Here is an 18,097-nt window from a genome sequence, read left to right on the forward strand (position 1 = left end):
ATTGGTTTCTGTTTTTTAAGATTTGCCCCAAAATAAATGGCTGCCCCGATTGACCAGTGGCCCAAATAACCAGAATCCACTGTATTAATGAATATTCTATATTTGTAAATACTGTAGTTTAGTATTTTGTAAATATATTAAATATTTGTATAGTTTGTGTAAATATTTCAGTTAAATATTTAAGTCCTGCTGTTTTGTATGCAACAATATTCCTCATGTATTATGGAATCCAAAGCAAAAGGCCTTTTCCTAAGTGATCTATGTAAATGCAGGTAAATAATTACATTGTGATATTGGCTGAAGTCCAGCATAGTATACACTGGCAGGTCCTTCAATGGAAGCGAGGAAGACTGCGATAATTGACAGGTGAAGGCACCTACCTCCCTTTTCTGATTTTTTGTGTCATTGAGTAGGAGGAGGAACTAAGCTTAGGTAGGGTGTTTATCTCTCCATTTTAAAAATGGGAAAATGAGTTCTCGATTAAAACAAGCGGCAAATGTGGGGAAAAACACCCTAAGCATATCAATCTAGGAGGACAGTGGGTGGGAAGAGCAGTGATATCTGCCAATCACTGCTTTGTCCCTGTCCATTTGTCAAAATATGGGAGTCACAACTCTTTAATCACTGCTTTCCCACTGTTTTGCTTACCAGCATGTTGGAGGGTGTACACCATTCTGGAGATTTTCCGTGATATTTATTCGACTTGGAGAATGCCGCGCACTACATATGAACAGTTAAATAATTACATAGGTCATTTCCTGATTAGATATCAACCAGTGCATTTCAACAGGTGTGTCTTTTTTGTAGAAAAGATTTGACTTAGCATTAGCAAGTGCACATGATGCAAGAAAGCAAGCTTATATAGCATCAGGCAAAAAAAAAAAAAAAACCCACACACACACACCCATCTCATCTCACCCATCCACTCACTCAAAATGGTTGTCTAGTTCTCCTTGAATCTGTTTAAGCTATCAACTTCTACAACGACAGATGGAAGTTTGTTCCAGCAATAACTACCCATTGGCTAAAGGCAAACTTCTGCACATCTATCCTACAACTGTTTCCTCAATTTGAATTTATGCCCTCTCATGTGATTATTCTGAGCAAGAGGACACATCCCATCAGCATTGAGATTATACACCTCAATTAGATCATCTTGAAGGTGCCTAGTCTCCAGACACAGTAATTTGCAAAACTTAAGCCTTTCTTCATAAGAGCAACACTTTGTTCCATTTACTAATCTTGTTGCCCTTCTCTGTACTCATTCCAACAGCTCTACATCCTTCTTAAAATGAGGCCTCCAGACCTGTATACAATACTTAAGGTGTGGCCTGACCATTGCCTTATACAAGGGGATAATCACCTCCTTATCCCTGCTAGAAAAATTCCTGTATGTCATTGATAAGACACCATGAGCTACACTTGCAGTAGCTCATGGTGTCTTATAGTATACACTGGCAGGTGCTTCAATGGAAGCGAGGAAGATGGCAATAATTGACAGGTGAATGCACCTACCTCCCTTTTCTGATTTTTTGTGTCGTCAAGGAGGAGGAACTAAGCTTAGGTAGGGTGTTTATCTCTCCATCCCACTGCCGTACTTTTCACTCTCTACCACTGTCAGTGGAGTACCACACAGTTGATACATTACTCTGCGGTTACTACTTCCCATATGCAGTACTTTACATTTGTCAATGTTAACTTCAGTTGCCACCTCTCAAGCCCATCTGCTCAAATTTTCTAGATCCTATTGCAGCAGTGTACAGTCATTAGTGTCATTTACAACCCTGCTGACCTTCGTATCATCTGCAAACTTTGACATTAAGCATGATATACCATCATGAATATCATTAATGAATACAGAAAATAACAATGGACCCAACACTGAACCCTGGGTCCTGACTCCACTAATAACATTAGTCCACAAAGAGCAGTGTCCATTGATTACCACTCTCTGTCTTCTCCCACTCAACCATCCCTTTATCCATAGCAGCAATTTGCCTCCAATGCCACACTGCTCCAATTTGTGCAGCAGTCTTCCATGTGCAACAGTATCAAAAGCCTTTCTAAGATGCAAATATATGATATCAAAATTATTCTTTGCATCCAGTTCCTTTGTAACTATATCACAGTATCCAATCAAATTGGTCAGACAAGACTTCCCATTAACAAACCCATGCTGTGTCCGAGCTATAACTGAAGTCTTGTCTAGATGATCCTGCAATGCTTCTTTAACCAGGGATTCCATTAATTTCCCTGGAACATTTTCGTAAAATTCCCTGGAATTTTACGTAGAAAAGCATGTGCGGAATGGACGAGCAAAGCAAGCAGGGGGTGAAACCCCCTAGTAATATATATATATTTTTTGTTCTCTTTTTAGGCATTCCATTTTATCACTACAACCTATTTTATATATATATGAAATACGAAATATAATAATAGGTTAAAACAAAGTAGCAGTGGAAAGATAATAAAAATAAAAAATTAAATAAGATATGACAAATGTACCCAAGCGTGCAAAGCAGCAGCAAAGGATGGAAAAATTTTATAATATACAAGGTTGAATTAATAAGCCAGTTAAGTGTGAAGATAAGTGGAAATTATACAAAATGCCAAAAGCTTTTGGCATTTTGATAGGATAGCATTTTGGATAGGAAAAGGATAGCAGAAATATGAAATATTGTAGGTGTGAAAAAGAATGTGAATATCCTATATTTTATAATGAATTAAGTAAAATTATAGGCTGAATTGTAAAGCCAATTAGAGAGGAGGGACCTGTAAAATAATAATAATAAAGTCAAAATGATTAAATTAATAAAAGGAATAGTAGCCAGCATCAGATATGGGTGGGCCAATTTGGCTGTAAGTTGAAAAAAGGGGATAGAGCAAAAATGCAATCAAATCTGATGTTAGCAAAAGTAAATATTGATACATGATCAGGTATTTCATCAGGGGACTACACCTGATCATGCATCAAGGACTACATTTCTAAACAAATTTCTGAATAAATAAATACTTGTTCATATCTATGGAAGAGAAGTAAATTTAAGAATAAACCGAGTGGGATCAAAAAAGGGCAGCAGTATAACTCTCACAAAATATGGACAAGGTAGTCCCAACACAGTGTATGTTATATAAAATAATTTAAGGTGAATTAAAGTAGAAATAAAAATTAAAAATGAGGTGTTTACATCGTAAAAAAAAAAAAGTTTATAATAAATTAACAACAGATAAAATTTATGTAGAAAATGCAAATAGAAGTTTGGTGAATAAAATTTGGTAGAATTGTAAGTAGAAATTTGGTATAATTTGTAAGTAGAATTTAGTAGAGTATGTAAATAGAATCTGTGCAAGCAAATTGGTATAAGGCTAGAGAGTGAATTGAGGATAGGGGAGAAATAAAAGCATATCTAAATAAAAAAAAAGGTGAAGACAGCAAGAGATTAAGGATAGTAGGACCGTTCGTATCACCCTCGTCTTCCACTAATAGCTTTACGAAAGGAAAAAGTAGAAGTAGAAAGTATAAGGATAAAAAGTTAAAAAAAGATATTAAAAGTGCTGGTTAGCTAAGGATCGTAAAACCCATCCTCTCAGTAATCCTATATTGACAAGTCCAGTATTTCAAGAAGCCTTGGCAGCCACTTTATTTCATAAAATGGCTACCAATGGTTGACAAAGCATGTAAAAAGGAGTATATAGAATGAATGTAGGCCAAAATTAATAGATTTAAGACCAAATGGCACAGCCACCGTGTATCAAAAACTATGGAGCCAGTATAAGTAATGCCTTATTAAAGTACACAAAAATAATTTAAAATCCAAGTTAGAATTGTTTACATACTTCAAAATGAACAGTTAGTAACACGCAATAAGTAACATGAAATCCATAGCTGGAAAGGATAGAAATGACTTAAAAGTTAAACGTTCAAGAATAATTGTCTGTAGTCCAAATGGTAGGGGTATATTACAATAAATGTTTGAAGAGTGTATAAGGGAGGCCTCATTACAGTAAATAAAAATTATATTGAAGATTCCAGATAAAAATATTCAATTAATTGGAAGTGAACAGGTATAGAAGAAAATTCCAGTAATAATAAATATATCCAATGGCAGTAGAGTGGTGAACATAACCAAAGAGGCTCAAATAAAGAAATCCAGTGTATAAGTTGATTGAAGATCAAATGTTAGAGTTATTATGAAATACAAACATTTTAAAATCCAATTTAGAATTGTTCACATATATCAAGCTGAAAGGTATGGAGGTTGTATAAGTAGAGCTTTATTAAAGTATACAAATAAATATTAGAAATCCAAGTTAGAACTGTCCAGAGTAATATAAAATCATTAGCTGGAAAAGGATAAAAAGAATGTATAAGTGAAGAGTTACTATAGTAAGTGAAAATTATACTGAAGCTTCAAGATAAAGCTATTCATCTAACTGAAAGTGGACAGGTGCAAAAGATAATTCCACTAATGATAAAGAAATCCAATGGTGACAGAGGTGAACAGATCCTCATGTGGTCCAGCAGTGATATGCAGTATAAATGTTGGGTAATAAAAGGTCATGAACACCATAAAATTCTTAGGTAATAATGCTGGCAAGAACAGATTGGTATTCAAAAGGAAGAGTAGTATAAGCTATGCTGGAGATTTAAGATGATAAAGTGACAAGAGTAACTTTGGAGTAGAATTCAGTGGAATTCATTTTTTTTTTTTTTTTTTTTTTAATGAAAACCCCAAATGCAAGAAGTGTTAGAACCTATAGTACTTAGTACTCTGCATGGATTGGAGATTCAGAAGATATTTCTTGACATTAGACTTGAAATTCTGCAGTTTAAATTCTGTAGACTTTATTTTCAGGAAATACATAAGGAAGGTTGTTCCAGAAAACAGCAGTTGAATGAATAAACGGGTGATGAAAAGTTGGTTCTGTAAGTTTGAAGGTGGACAGCAAATGGATGTTGGCTGGTGGCGGCACATGTTCGGACTGTTTTGAAAGAGAGAGCGAGAACTCTTTCTAAAATTGCTACAATTGATATAAGGATGGTTGAGTGGGAGAAGACAGAGGGTGGTAATCAATGGATGCTGCTCTTTGTGGACTAATGTTATTAGTGGAGTCCCACAGGGTTCGGTGTTCGGTCCACTGTTGTTTTGTATATTTATCAATGATATTGATGAAGGTATATCAGGCTTAGTGTCGAAGTTTGCAGATGATACAAAGGTAGACAGGGTTGTTAATGACAGTAATGGCAGTGTGCTACTGCAACATGATCTAGAAAATTTGGGCAGATGGGCTAAGAAGTAGCAACTGAAGTTTAACCTTCACAAATGCAAAGTAATCCCAGAGAAACGTACCAACTGTGTGGTACTAAACTTAAGGTGGTAGAAAATGAAAAAGACCTGGGAGTAATTGTGCAGTCAGATATGAAGTTTTCTGAGCAATGCAGACAGGCTGCCAGGGAAGGTCATGGGGTTTTGTCAATGATATATAAGAATTTTGCTAGCAGGGAAAAGGAAGTGATTGTCCCTCTGTATAAGGCAATGGTCAGGCCACGCCGCGAGTACTGCGTACAGGTCTGGAGGCCTCATTTTAGGAAGGATGTAGATTTACTTGAGCATGTACAGAGAAGGGCAACAAGATTTGCAAGGGGAATGAACGGATCCTCTTACCAAGAGAGGCTTAAGTTCTGCAAATTGCAGTGGCTGGAGACTAGGCACCTGTGTGGTGATTTGATTGAGGTGTATAAGGCCTTGAATGGAATGAGCACACTGAATTCTAATGGGATCCTTCCACTTGTTCAGATTATGAACCTAAGGGTGCATAAATTCAAATTAAGAAAAGACAGATGTAGAATAGACGAGTGGAAATTTGCCTTTAGCCAGCGGGTGGTTAATTGCTGGAACAAACTTCTGTCGTTATGGAAGTTGATAGGTTAAATAAATTTAAGGAGGAACTGGACAGGCATTTGGAGGGAATGGTGTATTTTTTTATTTTTTGGCTGATGCTGCATAAGCTCATACACACTTGCTTTCTTGCATCACATGCCACCACTACTACTACTAGATAAAAAAAACATTACCACGCACTACTCGCGTGTCAAATACGATTCTTCCCTTTATTTTTTAAAATGTTGCATATTGTTTGGTCACCAACATTATAAGGGTTCACTAAAGATTTAATGAATGCACTGTTTTCAAACTTTTGAAAAATTTCAAGTTTTTGTTTAATTGAAAGTGCAACTCTTGCATTTACCCACCATTTTCACAATTTCTAAAAAAATATATATATATTTACTAAAAAAAAAAATTTGTTTATACCTATTCTAGTTATTACTTGAATTTATGATTTCTGATTGTGTTTTTTTTTTTTTTTTTCTCTCTCTCTCTCTCTTTAATTTGGAGTCTTGAAGTGTCCCGCATAATCTGAAAGTCTGTTGTATTTAATTTTAAGTTAAATTATATTTAACTTAATGCTTCTGATAACAAAGTTGGGCAACTTGCTATCAATTAATTCTGTTTGGGACTAGCAGACCTGACTGCCATAAGAAAACATGTTTTAGCCTTAGGAATCATGACAGAAAGTCAGCTAGCCACCAAACTTAGTCTGCAATTTACAAAATTTATTTGTTAAGTTGTAGAGCTTCTGCCATGAGGGTATTAAATATTTGAAGTTGTAATACTTCATTGCATCATATCAATATACAAATCACCTTGATGGCACACTGTGTACACTTGCACTAATGCTATTTTTTTTCCATATATATAAACCAGCTTAGGGTAAATTTTAGGGGTATAACTTACAGTAAAGTTTTGCTTTGACCAGATCAACATGTTTTAGCACTTAGTGCGTAATGTCTTTGCACTTTTGGCAAAGACAATACACACTGAGTGCTAAAACATGGGGGTTACACCCAGTGATGGGTACTGGTACTGGTGATATTTTCTCTTTTGACAACAATAATCAGAAGCTGAAACTGCATTGTTTATTTATTTTTTTAAAATATATAACTTCAATTATATTAGTTTTTAATAAACTTTAAGCTCTTTTATTAATCTTTATTGCTTTCTAAGAAAATATTCAACTTTTTTTTATTTAAATTTTTAATGTAATTTCACTATTCTTTGTGAAAAGAAGACGAAGAAAAATGTTTTTTTGGTTCCAACTCCATTACAACAGAGGAGTCAAGTTGAGTCAAAAAGATGGACGGATTTGCCTTCATAAATCTGGTGAGTTGGCAGCCAAATATGCATATCTGTTTGTTAACATAAAGCAAAATTTCTATTCAATTAATGATTATTCAATAACATTTACTTGAAATAGGTCTTTCATTCTATCCAGTCTTCTATAAAATTCTAAAACTGACCAGAATGTTGCAATCCCATAGTCATATTTTTGAACCTTTATCATTTCTTCTAAGCCATTATCAGTGAGCATGTGACAATAACTGAATGCCTGGAAGAAAATTTTGCCATTTAGAAAAACAGAAATGTAAAAACTTAAGCAAAACTTATTCTAATTATGTTAGTGTTTTTGTTAAACAGAGATTTAAACCACTACAATAAAAAAAACAAAAATAGACAAAAATCGGTGTGGCGGACTGATCTTACGATCGATTCCTTTGCGGCGATTTGTTTAGCATTCAAAATGCAGTGATTCCCTGACCATTATTGGCCTTGTGGTCGTCTGTCGAGATGGGGCATAATGGTCAGTCTATTTTTGTTTTGTTTTATTGTACTGGTTTAAATCTCTGTTTGGTGATATTTCACATAAATTTGGACCTGGTGCCCGTCAGAGGGGGGGCACCGTTAAATTTCTATTTAATTGGCTTTTAAATTTTAAAGAATTATTATTCATACACTTAGATTTTCTAAATTAATTTAGAGTTTCTGCTGCAATATTTTTACTCTTGTTACCCCTCTTCCTTCCCTGCTTGATTTGAATTTAGGTTTAATTTCACCTTTTTGCTCTCGTCAGGCCATACTGCTGGCATTATTTTATTTTTATCCTTATTCTAATTTATATGGTTATATTTCAAGCATCATGTAGAGGAATATGCTTTTTGCTGCCTCTGATGTATGCAGTACTGTCCTTTTTATTATTTTATATTATGAAATATTCCATTTTCCAACATTATATAATATATGTATAATTGTGTATATATATATATATATATATATATATATATAAAAAATAAAAATTCCTCTTCCTTATTTATTACTGCTATCTCTGTTTCTACAACAAACCCGCCTTTCACATGTATTTTCTGAAAATGAATCGTTGTGTCAGATGGGGCACGTTAGCATTTGCATTAGTGGAGACACATGCAAGAAAACAATCTTATGCAGCATCCGCCAAAAAAAAAAAAAAAAAAAAACTATCCCATTTCGCCCCTCCATTCTTTCCAAATACCTATCCAGCCCAGCATTAAATTTATTTAGGCTATCAACTTCCACAACAAAGGATGGAAGTCTGTTCCACCAACCAACTATCTATCCTACATCTGTCTTTCCTCAATTTGAATTTATGTCCTCTCAGGCGATTATTCTGAGCAAGAGGAAGAATCCCATCAGCATTGCGCATGCTCAAACAATTCAAAGCTTTATACACCTCAATCAGATCACTTGCAGGTGCCTAGTCTCCAGACACTAATTTTCAAAACTTAAGCCTTTCTTCGTAAGAGCAACCCTTTGTTCCATTCACTAATCTTGTTGCCCTTCTCTGTACTCATTCCAACAGCTCTATATCCTTCTTAAAATGAGGCCTACAGACCTGTATACGGTACTCAAGGTGTGGCCTGACCATTGTCTTATACAAGGGGGATAATCACCTCCTTATCCTTGTTAGAAAAATTCCTGTATATCATTGACAAGACACCATGAGCTACTCTTGCAGACAGTCCGCACTGCTCAGAAAACTTCGTATCTGCTGGCACAATTACCCCCAGGTCCTTTTCGTTCTCTACCAGTGTAGTACCACAGTGTAGTAATACTGTCAGTGTAGTACCACAGAGTTGATACGTTACACTGGGGATACTGCTTTCCATACGTAGTACTTTACATTTGTCAATGTTAAACTTCATTTGCCACCTCTCAGCCCATCTGCTCAACTTTTCTAGATCCTGTTGCAGCAGTGTACTGTCATTAGTGTTATTAACAACCCTGCCAACCTTCGTATCATCTGCAAACTTGAACATTAAGCTTGATATACCTTCATCAATATCATTTATAAATTCAGAAAACAACAATAGACCCAACACTGAACCCTGACAGACTACACTAAGTAGTAATCAATGGACACTGCTAATCGTGAACATTAGTCCACGATGAGCAGTGTCCACTGATTACCACTCTGTCTTCTCCCACTCAACCATCCCTTTATCCATAGCAGCAATTTGCCTCCAATGCCACACTGCTCCAATTTGTTCAGCACTCTTCCATGTGCAACAGTATCAAAAGCCTTTCTAAGATCCAAATATATAATATCAAAGTTATTACCTGCATCCAGTTCCTTTGTGACCACATCATAGTATCCAATCAAGTTGATCAGGCAAGACTTTCCCTTAACAAAACCATGCTGTGTCCGAGCTATAACTGAAGTCTTGTCTACATGATCCTTCAGTGCTTCCATTAAATTTCCTGGAACAGAAGTTAAATTAACATGTCTATAATTAGTTGTGTCACCCTTTGATCCTCCTTAGTGAATTGGGGTCACATTTGCACATCTCCAGTTCATGGGTACCTCCCCTGAGTCAAAAGAAGCTCTCATAATTATGGCTAAGGGTTTGCTTACTTCCTTTTCTGCCTCCTTTAATATAACTGGATAGATCCCATCCACCCGGGTGGCTTTTAGATCCCATCCACCCGAGTGGCTTTTTTATGTCTATCTTAAACAATCTCTTCCATTTTCCTCTTAATTATTACAAAATCAAGCTCGCTGCCAGAGTTCAATTCACCTCTGGCGTTCCCCTTTCTAAATACTCCTCGTGTGCGAATGTAGATGCAAAATACTTATTTAGTTCGTTAACTACCTGAGCAAGATCATCAACAGTTGAACCATCAATATCCAGTGGACCAATCTGATTCATCCCTTTCCTTCTAGAGTTTACATAGGTAAAGAACTCTTTGCTGTTTTTCTTTGCATCCTTTTCCAAAGATTTCTCTTAATCTGCCTTCGTCTGCCTAACCTCCTTTGTAACTTGGTTACAGATCAACTTATATCTGTCATAGGTTTCCATGTCACCCATTAATTTATATGTATCCCATCCATTTTTCTTCTTTGCCATATGTCTCATTAGTTCTTCTGACATCCATTTAGGCCTAAACCTTGAACAATATTTCTTAGTTGGTATGTAAAGCCTAGTAGCTTCCAAGATAAGTTCTTTGAATGCTTCCCATTTTGAATTTGTTGTTGGTAACATCAGTTGGTCCCACTGTATAGAATTTAAATACTGTCTGAGACCACCGTAGTCACCCTTATGAAAGCAAAAACCCTTCTCTTTACCTTGATGGTAGTTACCTCTTTGAGTAAATCCCACTTCAGCACACTGTGATCACTGCCACCTAGTGGTTCCTTTTTCTGCAGATTCTTAATACATTAAGAATCACTACTGATAATCAGATCAAGAGTATTACTCCCTCTAGTTGCCTCTCGAACATGCTGATGGAGAAAACAATCATCTAATAAATCCAGAAAAGCATTGGTAGTGTGTGAATGACCAACCCACAAATTCCAGTCAATATCCGGGAAATTAAAATCCCCCATTATAAGCCTCTCTTATTTACTGGCCCGCTATTTCCCTGTACAGTTTCTTATTATACTCATCAGAGTCATTAGGCCTATAACACACTCCTACTCTCAATTTTGATCTCCCAATGCTTATGTCAACATCAAACTGACTCGACACTGCACTGTCCAGTGATGTCGACTGGCTTCACTTCCTTGGATTTTGTTTGTTTCTTATCTAATAGCATAACTCCTTCTCTCTTCCTATCCTGTCTATCCTTCCTGTACACATTGTACTCCCCCAAATGCCAGGTCTGCATTAGTTATATCTGTGTGAAACTACTCTGATATCCCAACAATATCTGCCTTTGATGTTTTGAGCAATACTTCAAATTCATCAAATTTATTTACCAAACTCCTAGCATTGGTGTATATGCAAGTATACGTGCACCTGCTCCTATTCTTAGCTACCCTAACACAACCCATGTGTTTGCTTGTATCACAACGACTCCCAGCAGTCTCTGAAATACCCTGCATCTTGTTTTCCAGGCTGCTGTTCATTCCAATAGAAACTGTGCAAGAATCGCTTTCACCTCTGCCAGTGGCTACTGTTAATCTATTAGTCCTTGTATCCCCCCCCCCAAGGTAGCAGTTTTCTAACCCACCTAACACTGCCTCGATAGGATCAGAAAATATTCTTGCACCCTTTCTATTTAAGTGTATCCCATCCCTGTAGATGAAGTCTCTCAAGTAGATGAAGTTAACAAGTAGAGACCAGGCTGAAAAAAATATTCTACCCCTTGAGCCTTGCACAATCCTTCCAGGGCCGAATTGATCGACAAGACTCTCATCATATACTCCCTCCTATTGTGTCTGGGCAGAATTGCAGACACTTTCAAATTCAATCCTAATTCCCGGCTTTTTTTTCAACAGTGAATTGTACTTGTTAAGTAATTCCACCAGTCTCCTACTCCTTATATCATTAGTGCCGACGTGTACAACAATATCACCTTTTGTGCCCTAAAAAGATCATATCTGCTTTATGTCATCAACCTTTGCCCCTGGCAGACATACTCTGGTCCTATCCTATTCCATCTATCCTTTTTACATACCATGTTCCCCGTTTCCCTGACAATAGAGTTACCAAGAACTACTAGTTCCTGTGGAATCAGCACATTCTGCCTGGAGGGTTGCCGTTGTGTTACATGATGATCAAGTGCAAGTCTGGCGTTGATGTAGGCAGCTGAGAGCTTGATGGGCGCCTCAATTTAGATCCTTCGAGGGCATCCACCCTGTCCTTCAAGCCCTCATATAGGTCCATAACAATGCTGGGTTGTTGCTTCATTTCCTCACACTCCTTACATCGCGCACACACAAAGACATCCCCCTTGGCAATGTCATGTCCCGTACCTAATGGTTAATAAGAAATACTAACTTAATTGTAATACCTATTATATTTTATGGTATATTCGTATGTTATTTAGGAATGTAAACAATTCTGTCTTATTAGGGTCATCCATATTCCAGTGTGACCAAACTTTCTGGTGTAAAGTGGTTTCTCCATCAAGAAAATGCCAGTCCCATATAGCTAATATTCTTCAGCCAGTGATCACTGCCATAGGTGCCAAGGTCCTACCGCATACCCCTTATTCACCGGACTTAGCCCAGTCTTTCTTTCTGTTTCCTCATCTAAAGAAAGCTCTGAAAGGCATATGTTTTGCATCTGACACAATGATGCTTCCAGAGCCACAAGGTAAGCACTTCACAGTCTTTCAAAAAATGGCTTGCAAGAAGCATCATTTAATGCATGAGTACGAAGGTTGCAAAAGTGTGGTAAGTTCAAGTGAGAGCATTTCGAGAAAAAGAAATCCACAGAAGATTCAGGTGATGACAATTAAGATAAGATCTTGCACCAGTCTGCAAATTAAATGATCACCTCTTGTGGTTTTGGCAGGGCCAGAAAGTTTCATCACTGCTTATCCATGGAACAAGTCTCCTATGCTTAGCCTTTTCAAAATTAACTTTGGATTTATTAACAGTAACTCATTTACAACTGTTAAGTGTTTTAGTGTATATAGAACATCACACTGTATACATGAATTGGGATACATTATATTCTTATCTTAAACAGCCTTTGTATATCTTCTGGTGAAAAATGGCTTAGGGAAAAATGGGAGTTCAGGGCAAAATAAGGAATAAAGGATTTGTAAAGTTGAGAGAACAATATGGGTAATGTACAAAAAATGTGAGAATGAGGTAAAGATATTTCAAGCCACAGGAGTTTATAAAAAAAGAGATTCCAGATTAGGAAATCTCTGACAAGGAATATTAGAACAAACTTATGCACAAGTACCACTTTTGAAGGAGAAACAAATCATGGAATAAATAATTGGAAAAAATTAGATGAGTTGTGGTTCAAGAAACTGATAATTGAGATTCTGTCATAAAATAAGTGGGGCTTTAGAGATTGTGGATAGGACTTGCCATTAATATTAGACATGAGACCATATATATATTTGTAAAATGAATTAGAAGTTTTTTGAAGATTTGGATCTGTTCACAGATAATTTTGTTACCATTAGCTTGGATATTCATGTTGTATCGATGTAGATGAGGTAAAATTTGAGGGCAGGAGCATATTTTATGGATTGATGATATTTTTAGATCTGGTGTACATACAGAAAGAGCTATTAATATTGGTGTAAATAAACTATAGTTTACCCATAAGTTTAACTACATAAGTAGTGTAAAGGCATCGCTTGATTTTATCTCATTGTGGCTACCTTCAACAACAAGATACCAGGTATTGCACTACTTCGAATAAACAATGTCTCTCTATGTTTGTTCGTTTGTTATTTGGTTTTTAGGAGCATTAGCAACTAAGGCCATATTGCTCCGGGATATGCGGTGGTCATTCCCTGACCTTTCTGCATCCTCCATATTTGGTGGTGACGGGCTCGAACCCCGGTCTAGTCAAGAAGCGTGTGCTATGCACTGCTGCTCCTTCCCACCTGGCTACGGAGGCACCCTATAATGTCTCTCTAATACAGGAGACTACTGTTATTTAATCTGTGGGCACCACCACCACCCAGACGGCACCATTTCGGAGCAACTGACTCACTCATCGGTGGGCAGGCAGGTACCCAGGTAATGAAAACATGCAATCATAGCTGCGAAGTTAATTCCACAATATGAGAGATGCCAAGTGGTGTAAGCAATTTTTTGTCTTCAAAATACAGCAAGAGCATACCAAACTTCTTGCCATAACATGGCCTTGGCAATTTGCTTGGAGTGTGCCCTTGTTTTCATCTTTGTCCTTGGCAAACATTAATGAATTAGGCTAATACCATATATACCAAGCAAATCTAAAATTACCACAAAAAATGATATTCTGAACATTCATTTATTATTGCAATTATTATTTGATAATATCCATATTTAGTTAATAGACTAGCTAAATTCACTGGTATATAGGAGGGCAAATTGGGAAGTAAGATCTCCAATGCTGGAATTTAAAAACAGATGTGGCAGGGAAATTTAACTATGATCATTTGTGAAATCTTTGCGACATACTACAAGAGAATAAATAACACTTATAAAAATTTTGCTTTATAAGCCTACAGGCTATCTTACTAGGCCACCAAAAATAATTCAGTTTTTGTATCCTTCTATTTTGGATACTAACATATACTGCATTATAACATGTTGAAAAAAAAAGTGTAAAATAGAAATTATGGTGCATAATTTCCATTTTAAACTTTAAAAATATAATCATAAAAATTAGGACAGATATTTGTGAGCAATTTTCCTATCTTTTTTCTTTTAAGGTTTTTTTTTTACAGAGTTAATACTACTTTTTTTTCTTTTCTTTTTTTTTTTAATAATTCAGATTCTATAAAGACAAATGAATATAAACAACAAGATCTGGAAAAGTTGTGTAGATGGGCTGAGAAGTGGCAACTCAAGTTTAACATTGACAAATGCAAAGTACTGCTTATGGGTAGCAGTAACCCAAGAGAAATGTTACCAAATTGGTGGTGTTACACTTGGGGTAGTGGAGAATTAAAGAGATCTGGGGGTAACTGTACAGTTAAATATGAAGTTTTCTGAGCAGTGCAGACTGGCTGCCAGAGTAGGTCATGGGGTCTTGTTAATGATATACAGGAATTTTGCTAGCAAGGATAAGGAGCTGATTATCCTTTTGTATAAGGCAATGGTCAGGCCACACCTTGGGTACTGTGTAAAAGTCTGGAAGCCTCATTTTAGGAAGGATGTAGAGTTGCTAGAACGAGTATAGAGAAGGGCAACAAGACTAGTGAGAGAAACAAAGGGGTGCTGTAAATCGCAGCGTCTGGAGACTAGGCACCTGCGAGGTGATCTGATTGAAGTGTATAAGGCCTTGAATGGATTGAGCAGGCTCAATGCTGATGGGACTCTTCCTCTTGCTTAGATTACAAACCTGAGAGAGCATAAAATGAAATTGAGGAAAGACAGTTGTAGAATAGATGTGCAGAAATTTGCCTTTAGCCAGCGGGTAGTTGATTTTGGGAACAAACTTCAATCGTTGTGAAAGTTGATAGCTTAAATAAATTCAAGGAAGAAATTGACAAACTTTTGGAGCAAATGGATGGGTGAAATTGGGATTTTTTTTTTTTTTGGCTGATGCTGTATAAGCTTGCTTTCTTGCAACATATGCCTCTACTAATGCTAATATTATAATATAGCATAAATACAAATTAATTATAAAACTATGATTAAAAGAATAGTAGCATACGCAGGGTTACCATTTTCAAGTGCATTTCTCTGCTGAGATTGTTAGCTTCTTTCAACATTAATGAAAACCTATATAAATTATTTGTTCGTGCATCTTTGCAAGATGAGATGACTTTCTCGGGACTATCTGATTTTAACTGAGCCATTAAATTATCTCTGTCGAAAATGACTTCACTAAAAGCTTCTACTACTCTCTCAAGTAAATTAGAGTGATGAGGTATTAACTGAAAGCAAAAAGAAATGTGTTAGCAAATATTTATATAAATTTAAATAAGTTTTCAATGCTAAATGTTTTTAATTAGTAAAGTATGTTATTTAAAAGTGAAAAAGTTTTTAAATTTTATTTTAAGATTACATTCCACATTTCTCAGAATTAATTGTAGAGAAATGCTAATATAACTGACTATAACTGTTGTAAGCAATTTCTGTGAAAATACCAAAGGCTAAAATTTCAACTGCAGAATGGGCTTTTTTTTTTTTTACTCTAGATTTTGTGCAGATCAAAGAAAATAATAATACTTGAAAGATATCACGAAAGAAAAGCATATTTCATAATGAAATAAAGACCTTTTACAGCAGCAATCAGTTCCTAAAGAGCTGATCAAGAACCCACGCAATCATATACATATCTGTGCATGTACATATAAACTGGTTGCTATGGCAATAGAAAACAGCAAATAGAATGTGTCTAAGAAGTATTCCACTCTGGAATACTTCATAGACACATTCTATTTACCAAATACCAAATTATATTTGGAAAGCTTACCCTCTTCCAAATATAATTCAATTTCCCCGATATCCATATTCCAAATGTAAATTTGGTTTTCAAATTACTTGCAAGCAGAAATTAAACGAGAAAGTATAGGCAAATATGGCACAGTAATAACTTGTGGTATTTCTCAGTTTAGTCACTGTGAAGCATTTCATGCTGTACTTTTCTGTATGATTTCTCCCAAATTATCCACACATTCATGCTTTTTGTTTAGTCTATAAAAAAAAAGAAGATAACTTTAAAAAGCTTCAAATATTCATAATTTTAATCTTCTATATGTTTTTTAACAATTTTATTATACAGGTAACCCTCACATAACACGGTAGTTAAGTTCCTATAAATTGTTGTTTAGTGCGGAACCATTTTATAAGGGACTAAAAACCAGTACAAAAGTGGGGATTACATTCCAAAAGCTAACAAAAATACACCATATTTTTATAAATCAGAAAACTACTTTTTATTAAAAGTAATAACTGAATTAACTGGAGAAAAAAAAGTAATTACTTTTTTATTATTATTATTTTAAAAAAAGTAATTACTTTATTATTATTAAAAAAAGTAATAACACACCCCTTAGATTAAAACTGAACAAACTATAATACATACATGCCAGATAATGTATGTAAGTTTAATTTTCTTTGTCTTCGTCGTTGTTGTTGTTATTTGGTTTTTAGGAGCATTAGCAACTAAGGCCATATTGCTCCGGGATATGCGGTGGTCATTCCCTGAATGACCTTTCCGCATCCTCCGTATTTGGTGGTGACGGGCTCGAACCCCGGTCTAATCAAGAAGCGTGTGCTACGCACTGCTGCTCCTTCCCACCTGGCTACGGAGGCGCCTTTGTCTTCGTCACTGCTAAGCATAATCAAATGAAAACATTTTCTCTGTTGCAGAATATCTTCACCTTCTGAACTTTCTTCTGCAGTATCTACATGTCGTGTATCTTCTGCTCTCTTTAAAAAATCAGCAATCTGGGTTTCTTTGTCTTTGCATAACAGATCTTTGTAAATTTCTTGGTATGGAGCTAAGCATGTTTGAAACTCCCTTTTGAATTTTGTGCTCCTTTCAATCGAAGGATCTGCATTCAAAAAATAAGATTCTAATTGCTCAGCTAAGTGTATGCCTTCCCGTATGCTTTTTAGGGTAAATTTTGGAAGTTCAGAATTTTGATCTGTGCTATCATTCTCATAACTGATTTAGTTTACATCCGATGTCATTTCCACCAAATCTGCTTTGCTAGCCTCTTTTTCTACCAGTAATTTGTGAATGTCTTCAGTAGTCCTATCATCAAAACCTTTCCCTCCTATCGACTTAGCAAGTTCTATTATCACATCAATTCCGTTTTCTGCCGGTTCAACCATATTTCCTAAATGAGCTGATTCTGGCCATACATTTTTCTAACACACAGTTAATGTTGGTGGTTGAGCCATAAAGCTATGATTCTGATGTACAGTCCACAATTGAAAAATTGTCTTTTGAGGGGTGCTTTTTTACTTTTCTTAGGCATAATTTAGGGCTGGAATTTAATTCACAACAAAGAAATTATTCCAATACAGTTCTCAAGAACATAGTATAGTAATACATACCCAGAAAAATTTATAAATGATCAAATAAAAACCAAAATAACCTTACAAAAACCTTAAGTCTCTAACGTAGGGATTTCCGACAAAATAAAATAATGGGTATTTCCCAATAATCTTTTTTTGCAAAACGACTAGCGAGTCAACAGCAGAGATTCACAAAATAATGAAAATGTTGAAAAATTACATCCAACATAGCAAGATTTGATAAATTTCCCCTGCAAAAAAGCTCAAAATTACTGTGTTATGTGAG

General features: G+C 35.8%; 1 protein-coding gene across 1 annotated transcript in view; it reads right to left on the minus strand.

Annotated features, from left to right (window-relative positions):
- Positions 1 to 18,097, minus strand: part of LOC150089582 (kinesin-like protein KIF14) — a 194,181-nt gene that overhangs the window by 100,136 nt on the left and 75,948 nt on the right. The window contains exons 5-6 of the mRNA XM_090390039.1: positions 15,504 to 15,716; positions 7,309 to 7,449 (exon numbers count right to left, since the gene is read on the minus strand). Of these exons, the coding sequence (XP_090246165.1) occupies positions 7,309 to 7,449; positions 15,504 to 15,716 (354 nt within the window). The remainder of the gene's footprint in view (positions 1 to 7,308; positions 7,450 to 15,503; positions 15,717 to 18,097) is intronic.

Source organism: Mastigoproctus giganteus, chromosome 2, assembly GCF_048544385.1.
Source record: "Mastigoproctus giganteus isolate SK-2022 chromosome 2, ASM4854438v1, whole genome shotgun sequence".
Lineage (NCBI taxonomy): Eukaryota > Metazoa > Arthropoda > Arachnida > Uropygi > Thelyphonidae > Mastigoproctus > Mastigoproctus giganteus.